Source organism: Metopolophium dirhodum, chromosome 7 (genome assembly GCF_019925205.1).
Source record: "Metopolophium dirhodum isolate CAU chromosome 7, ASM1992520v1, whole genome shotgun sequence".
In the NCBI taxonomy this organism is placed as follows: Eukaryota; Metazoa; Arthropoda; class Insecta; order Hemiptera; family Aphididae; genus Metopolophium; species Metopolophium dirhodum.
In genome coordinates this window covers 31,170,655-31,179,848 of record NC_083566.1, presented here as the reverse complement: position 1 = coordinate 31,179,848, position 9,194 = coordinate 31,170,655, and the positions used below count along the sequence as shown (strand labels likewise).

Here is a 9,194-nt window from a genome sequence, read left to right as displayed (position 1 = left end):
AACCTGAGCGGTGGTATAAAAAATTTAAAAATATATTCACTGCCCTACTGTTGTGCGTATACCCCGCTCGTTTTATGCATTTGCACTTTGCAGTCGTCCTGAATATCCGTCCGAAATTGTGATATTTTTTTGTTTCTCTAGATTGGTTTCTCTTCAATTAAATTCGATCGTGTTCCATATAATGTCACAAAATCCACGTGGGTACTCGCAATTCATATATTATATAATCTGCATATATTTGCCGTTTTAGATTCTGAGCGGGATGACAAAAGTATTGATTTTACAATGGGCGTTTTTTTTTTTTTTTTTACCTAACCTTTCGGGGCAGTAAAAATGCTTCAATCTTCAAATTCAATGTCTTTTCTAGTAGATAACTGAGTCTAGTTAGTACTTTGAAGGATCGACAGAAAAAATTCCCAGCATTTTCCATAAAAATTGAGGAACACCTAGATTTTTTTCCAAATGCTTATACATTCGAAATTTTTGTATTTTTTTTTCTATAAATTGTCGTTTAAAAAATGTAAATTTTGTCAAAAAGCTTATAAACGTAAAACGAGATCCTATATCTTATAAAAGTTGATCTTATGGCAATTTAAAAATATGAAAAATACTATTTTAAGTTTAAAGTTTGGTATAATTCATTAAATACTTGAAAAACGCCAAATTATTTTATAGATAAGAATTTTACAAAATGTTACATTTATTGCTAATACTTTCAAAATTAATACAAAGTTCCTCATAAGAATAGTTATAACTAAAATTCAAAAGTGGAAAAATATACAATCACAATTGTTGACAATATTTGACGTACAAACTCTGATGAAATTTTATAATTAAACAAAGAATTATTATGATTTTGGTTAATATGTTGTAATTATTCTCCTGAACTTGAAATATTGACGTATACTATCATATTTTACTGTTATAAAAATCACATTTTCAAAGTATTTAGATATAATTTAAACCTTATGCCACAAATCTATTGTCACCGTTCTACAATAACCGTAACAATAATAGGTATATTATATATTTATAATAAATGTTTTTTGTATGTAATAACTGATCATTAATTTGAATTTATCACATCCATTTTACAGTGCCTATACTTAACGATGTATCTACATTCGACACCTACAACATTGAAATAGAATTGGTTACCCAACCTATACTAGCCCAGTTTTTTTAAAAAAAATATTATGGTGTCATGCTATAAACTTCGTTCCGTGAATAACGACAACATTAGCTACGGTCTAATTTTCGAAAAAACTGTCACGTTGTTGTTCATATAAGCCCGCATTGGTCGTTTTGTTAGGTCGATATTTGGGTTCTAATGGATAAATGGTTTTCATCAGACTTTTCCACTGCCATAAATTGACCATATAATAACTAAAAACTATAATGTGACTAAATTACCTAGTTAAGTTACTACCATACATGAATATTGTAAATTTGATTGATGGTAATTAATATTCATCATATTTTATGAAATATCATACCTGCAGGATGATTTTCCAAAAAAACGACTGAATAATTTTTTAAGTCTTAATTACTGAGCATTTTGCATATTATTTTATTTTTATTTTGCCTCTTACGAGAATAATATTACCATGGGATATTTTAAATCGGTATTCCCATTGTTCTTTCTCGAGTGATTCCCTTTACTAATTGTATTTACTACTAAAATCGTCAAAAAATGTATTGTTATTTGTAGTAAGAAACTTTTAACATTATATTTTACATACAATTTAAAACACATTTTATAGTTTATACTATTACAATCTATAATTATTTTACTGTTTAATGCATAGATCGTGTCAACGTATGATTACGCATATTAAAAGGAAAGGGTTCACATCAACTCAGTTGGTTATGTAATAATTATACTAAAATAAGACAATTATTGTTAACTACCTATCGTATAACATTTGCATGAATTATAATGTTTAATTTTTTTTCATTCGTCGGACGGTACCCATTAATGGTATTAATTAACAAATTGTTCATAAATTAACCGCTTTAAAAAAAGGTCGACAAAAAGCTAGTGACAGTAGAACGATCTTGAATGACAAGGGAAAAAAATCTTTACTCGTTAACTTGAAGTGGGTGTTCCTTTAGAGTCACTCTTACAATACGTATTATGATAAACTTTTAATTTCATAAAAATCCATCTTATTATAAGGTACGGTAAAAACTTTGTTTTTATTCAGCAAACGTTATTTTGATTAAGTACTTAATAGTTAATACTGGGTAACTACTTACGGAGACTAGATGAATAATTTTCGATACTTAAATTGTAACAACTATTTTGTGTAATAGTTTGTAAATGGGACGTGATTTAAATTAATTATATGAAAATAATAATAATATTAGAAGTGCCAAATTTGATTTCTGATTAGTATTTAAACGCAAAATGTTTATAATTATTATTATTTAAACATTATTTAAAATTAATTTTTGAGATAGAATTTGTTATGTGTAGACAATTAATTAAAGGTAACTAAATATTTGTGTAATATTTTCATTGTAAGGCTAATCTTACGAAATGTTCAAATCTACGAAATAAATGAATCTTGATTAAGTTAAATATTATATTTCCAATGATAATTTATTGTAGTCTCCAATTTGAATTGATTTGGTTGAGGTACCAAATTTGAAATGTAATTCCCAACGTTTCAAATTTATAAATCTTTCACGGCCCTTACATAATACACACACGGTCTATTTAAAAAATGTTTCATATTACTTGTTTTTTATCATTACAAATCGAATCCCAATTCGGGGACAAAAGATATTTTATTATTTATTAATCATCAAACAGTTTTTACTAAACTTAACGGTGACATTTTAATCCGAAAAATCTTTATTGTAAAAATATTTGACGATGTTGTGTGCGAAGATAAAAATCCTATGGCTCACTATTATACGTTAAAAACAATGGATTAGACACAGTAAATGAAAATAAATCACCTGAATGAAACCACAAAGCAAGTCCAGGAACTCTATAGATACATTAAAAATAGGAAACGGAATGATTAAAGGCGAGTTTAAACAGATAAAGCTGTTAAAATAACGAAATAGCAGAACCGTATAATACCAAGTCACTTATTTAACGTTACAGTATGACAATTTAAATATGTCTATATCTTATACAGTAGGCATAGCATTTAGGGAGGGGGGGGGGGGGGGTACCATAACGTCAAATAATATTTCAGAAATTGTTGACGTATCAAAATCAAAAATCTAACTAGTGGTTTCTGCGGTATTTAACTTTTTAAAAACTAGGTTAAAAAAAAATCTTTGGCGTATAGTATAAATGTCTTAAGTCAAAAACGACTAGTTTTCAGGAAGATTAAACAAAACATTGAAAAATCATTTAGTGTCTCAATAGTGTCTGGGCTGATAATTAATTTAATTTAATATTCATTGTACCAACTTTTATGTTAGCTATTAAGTAGAACTTTAAAATCAATTCTTTATTATTTTTAAGTGACTTAAGATAATTGGATTTTTATTTTATATGACTTACGCTATTAGGGCATGCATTTAAAATTATTACTAAACTTGACTTAAGATATTAAGACCATTTAAAAATTATTTCTGTCTAGACATACGTGTTTTTGTACTAGACATGCGTGTTTTGTACCCAATATGACTTAAATTAATGTTTAGACCAAAACAAATTTCAGTGATAGTGAGTTTTAGTTTTGACTTACGTGATCTGTACCAACAAAATATAAAAATATAAAAATGTTTGATTTTAATAACGCCATAAGACAAAAATCTCAATTTCTGCCTTAAGTCATTTATCACATACGTCAAAGAAATATCCACTTAATAATTCACATTTACTTATGTGAAAACGATGCTTATTGTAACGCCACAGGTCACTCCTGAAGTATAGAACAAACAAAATTAAAGAACTGGAAAATATGGTCTATGAGTGCATTTAAAAATTCCAAAAATCAGAATTTGAATAAATTTATCAATAATTGACAAAGGATGGATGAGTATGCTTGGTGAATTATCCTGTGTATTATAATATTATTAATTGTTAGAAAAATAATAATTTTTTTAATATGAATTGTCTTCAGTAGGTACAATGTTGGCGTAGTATGCGTACCTATAGTTATTTCAAATTCACATTTTAGATTCTGAAACGATAGTTTTACAAATGTGTTTATTTTTTTTTTATCCCGTATACAACATTTTTACCAGAAGGAGTGCTTTGATTTCAACATATAGTACTTTATATTTTAGAAAATTGGATGAAGATAGTACTTTAAAGAGGTCATTTTTAGATTTTCTCAATAGTTATTTAAAATGCCACGGGAAAAACTACCGACAAATAGGATTTTAATTTCTAACGCTTTGCTTATCACCATAGCAACGAATACAAAATAATAATATTATAATATTTATTCAACTTACGGGCTGTAATAAATAATAATAATATAAAAAATTCAGACTGACAACCCATCTCCGTCCGTTCTGCAGAATCGTTTTTCTTAAACAATGAAATTATATCATCGAATTCAACTTTAATACGATCCATTTTACATTGACCCACTTGTAACCTACTGTTTTAAATAATTGTATTTATTCTGCAAGAAGATAGTGTGCCCAATTGAACATATCCCATGTGTTTACAGTTTGTAACAACATATATTATGTTTATATGGGTTAGTAAAAAGTTATTTAAAGTTGAAAAAAAAATTGATAAAATTAATACAATTATAACGCTATTCTAATAACGCTGTAAATTATAATAAATTATAACTACATACATAATTTTTTTTAATATGCATACATAAAATTTATTTACCAAATAATATAATATAAAAACTAAAAAAACTAAAAACTATAAAATTATTAATTCTTTAATTATTAAAATACGTGTATTTTATACGGGTCATGGACTACTGCTATTAGTTCGTTATAGCAGTAGTTGTAATTTATTTAAAAATCTCGATTGAGTTTTTCATTTCAAAATGGTAATAAATTAGTTCGTGTTGTGCGTTCATACGTTATAGACGTCGATTTGGTATTTGTATAAGTGCTCTCTTATCTTAATTATGTCTGGGACCTCTTGCAATATATGTTATAATGCTTTATCTCCTGCGAAAACTGTCTTATGTCGTTCCTGTTCAAAAGGTTTTCATCCAGCATGTACGGAGTTAAAATCTTTAACTAACTTTAATAAAATGAAACAAGAAAATAAACCATGGAACTGTTCTGACTGCCAAAGTAAAAATCTCACAGTGAGAAAAAAAAATGATATTTCAAATATTTCGTCAAACCCAGATTCATACAGTAATCTTGTAAGTAGTATAAATAATATAAAATCTACTTTGGATGAAATTATACGCAAACTTAATACTCTTACTAAATCTAATTCGGAATTAGAAAAGTCAGTCAATTACTGTTCGGATAAAGTGGATAGTTTTGATAGTACACTTAATAAATTATCTAATTCTATCAGTGAACAAGGAAATAGAATATCTAAAACTGAATCAAGATGCTTAAACTTAGAATTAGAAATGGAAAAACTTCACTCACATATTAATTTTTTGGAACAAGATAAACTCGTCAATAATATCGAAATAACCGGTATTCCAATGACAGACAATGAAAACACCTTTGAGATAATAAAAACCATATCTAACAAATTAAATATCGAGCTTGATGATAAAAAGGTGATTAAGGCCTACAGAAGTCCATTAAATAAAAATAAGACAAACTGCCCTAGTATTATCGTTCATTTTGATAATACTAGCACTAAATTGGAGTTAATTAAAGCAATAAAACTACGTGCTATAAATCAAAATGGGCTTTTGGCTAATGAAATCCATACATCATTTGCTAAGAATAATGTGTATATAAATGATCAATTAACAAAAGACAATAAACACCTTTTCTGGTTTGCTAGATTAGTTTCAAAAAATTATAACTATCGTTTTTCATGGGCAAATCATTCTGGTGTCTTCATCAAACGTGACGAAGGAAGTAGATTTATAAAAATCATATCTATCAATCAACTGAAAAAATTGGACACGGAGAAAAGCGTTACTCAACTTTGGTGATTTAGATTTACACATCTTGTTTTCTCCTTCTCTTCTATTTTTCATGTTAAAATTTTAATTTGTAATAATATTATATATTATTTATATGTGGTTTTCATCAAATAACATTGTGAAAGAAATAACTAATGCTGATAACATTTCCGCAAGTATTGTTAGTAATTTATCTGATATTAATTTCAACAAAAATGTTTTTTCTATTTTTTACTGTAATATTCGTAGTTTAGTTTTACACATTGATGAACTTTTGATTTACTTAAAAACTACCTCCCATATATTTGATATAATAGTTCTAGCTGAAACTTGGCTAAATGATAACTTAAATGTATGCATTGATGGTTATAAATATTTTCATTCTTTAGGCACACTAAATAAAGCAGATGGAGTCTCAGTTTTTATAAAAGATAATATAATTATTAATGATGTTATTTTAAATGTAATACCGGGATGTAATTCTTTAGAAATAACTTTTAATTATAACCTAAAAGCATATAAAGTAATTGGTTTATATAGATCGCCCTCCCTAACTATAAATAGTTTTTTGGTTGGTTTAGATCATTATTTGTCTAATATTCATGGTAATTATAAAATTATTTTGTGTGGTGATATGAATATCAATATATTGGATGATACTGGTGACGTTTCTGATTACTTAAATATCTTGGCCTCATATGGTTTTATATCTTGTATTAATAACTATACGAGAGTAACTGATGTATCAAACTCGTGTATAGACCATATTTTTATAAATGATATCTCAGATTTGTCCTCGTATATTGTTAAAACTGATATAACAGATCACTATAGTTTAGCTATTAGCATCAACAATGATAATTTTATTGAAAAAAGTAATATTAATAATGATACACTTAAAAATGTTAACAAACTTAATTGTAATTTTTCTTACCTAAATAATTTATTATTTTCATTTAATTGGTATAACTTTCTTTTAGACTGTGATGTTGATATTTTAATAGATAAATTTAATAGTAAAATAAATGAATTTATTGTCAGTTCTTCTAAAAAATGTATTATATCCAAAAATAAATTTAAAAAATCACAAAAATATAAAGCTTGGATTACTAACGGACTTCTGGTCTCAATTAATAATAGACATAAATTATATTTAAAAAAACAAAAAGCTCCTTTTGATATTACTCTAAAAAAACATTACATTAAATATAGGAATTTATTAAATTCATTAATCAGAAAATCTCGTATTTTATATTACAAAAACCAATTTTATTTATCTAATAACAATATTAAAAATACATGGAAATTAATAAATGAAGCAACGTATTCAACGAAAAATGAGGAAACTCGTATACATTGTATTGAAAATAGTTCTACTAAATCTTTTTTAACTGATAAAATTGACATTTTAAATGAACTAAATGATTATTATGCTAATGTCGGTAAAAATATTTTTGACGATATTCAAATAAATAATTTTGAAAAACTAAATTGGAATGATATGAATAAAAACTGCCATATTAATAATTCAATTCTCTTGGATCAGATTGATCCTTCAGAAATTTCTAGGTTTATAAAGAAAATACCAGATAAATCCTCATTTTATAATAACGGTTTATCAAACTTTATTTTAAAGAAAACAGCTGATTCTATCTCACTTCCATTGTCAATTATTTTTAATAAATCGTTTAGTACAGGTAAATTTCCTTCTAGCTACAAAAAAACTATAATTATACCACTTTTTAAATCTGGTGATAGAAAACAATGTGGAAATTACAGACCTATTGCTTTAACTTTAACAGTTTCAAAAATATTTGAGAAATGTATAAAATCAAGACTAATGTCGTTTTTGGACAAACATAATTTTTTTTCACCAAATCAATTTGGTTTTCGCTCAAATATGTCAACTACTGATCCTTTATCTAAAACTTCTAATTTTATTCATAATAATTTAGATAACAAATTTAAAGTTCTTGGAATTTTTCTCGATTTTAAAAAAGCTTTTGACTCCGTAAGTCATAATTTGTTACTTAAAAAATTAGAATATAATGGTATAAGAGGCAATGCTCTCAATTTAATTAAATCATTTATCTCTGGCAGACCTCAACAAGTAAGAATAAACGGATTACTTAGTGATGTAAAGACAAATTGTTTCTCAGTACCTCAAGGTACAGTACTTGGCCCTGTCTTATTCATCATATACATAAATGGACTTTTAAATATAAAGCTTAATGCTGAAATTTTTTGTTATGCTGACGATACAGTTATTCTGATTAAAAGTCATGACTATGAAAATTTATATAAAACAGCTAATAACTGTCTATCTGTAGTAAAAGACTGGTGTGATAATAATAATTTACAGCTAAATTTATCTAAATCTAAATATATTGTCTTTAATATTACAAATAGTTCACATATTAAAAATACTGATTTTTCTCTGTGTGTACACTCTTATAAATGTAAATATCTAGATAACCCTTGTGAGTGTTTACCTTTGGATAGAGTTTATTGTATTAAATATCTTGGAGTAAAATTAGACCATAGACTAAAATTTATTGAACATATTTATCATGTAAATAGTATTATTAGAAAATTATTATATAAGTTCCGATTGCTTAAAAATATGTTAGATATTAAAACTCTTAGAATTATCTATTTAGCTCTTGTACAATCTATTTTCTCGTACGGTATTTCAATATGGGGATGTACATACTCCACACATATAAATGTTTTATCTATTACAATTAATTTAATGATTAAAACTATACTTGGAAAACCAAAATTGTATCCAACTTGTTCAATTTACTCAGAGTTGAAAGTTAGAACTATCTTTCAAGTTTATGAACGGGCGATTTTATTGTATATATTTAAAGTAAATATAGGTCCATTTCAGCCTTTGCATTGTTATAATACTAGAACAAAAATCAATTGTAATTTAATTATTCCACGAAATAATACTAATTTTGGAACACAAAGTCCAATGATTAAAGGAATTCTGTTGCTTCGTAAATATAATATTAATTTAACTAATTTTGATAATTTTAATAAGTATAAGAAACATATTAACACTATTTTATCTTGGTTGTAAATGTCCACTTTTTAGTTCAATGATAATTTTAAGTAACTACTCTTAATGTTGAACTT

General features: G+C 26.1%; 1 protein-coding gene across 1 annotated transcript; it reads left to right on the top strand.

Annotated features, from left to right (window-relative positions):
• Positions 1-5,072: 5,072 nt before the first annotated feature.
• Positions 5,073-6,080, top strand: LOC132949169 (uncharacterized). The gene has a single exon (XM_061019939.1). It carries the CDS (start codon positions 5,073-5,075, stop codon positions 6,078-6,080), a length of 1,008 nt encoding a protein of 335 aa, XP_060875922.1.
• Positions 6,081-9,194: the final 3,114 nt, after the last annotated feature.

Bases quoted from the DNA above. Each gene is read 5' to 3' on its own strand.
- LOC132949169 (XM_061019939.1), top strand. From the start codon at position 5,073: ATGTCTGGGACCTCTTGCAATATATGTTATAATGCTTTATCTCCTGCG.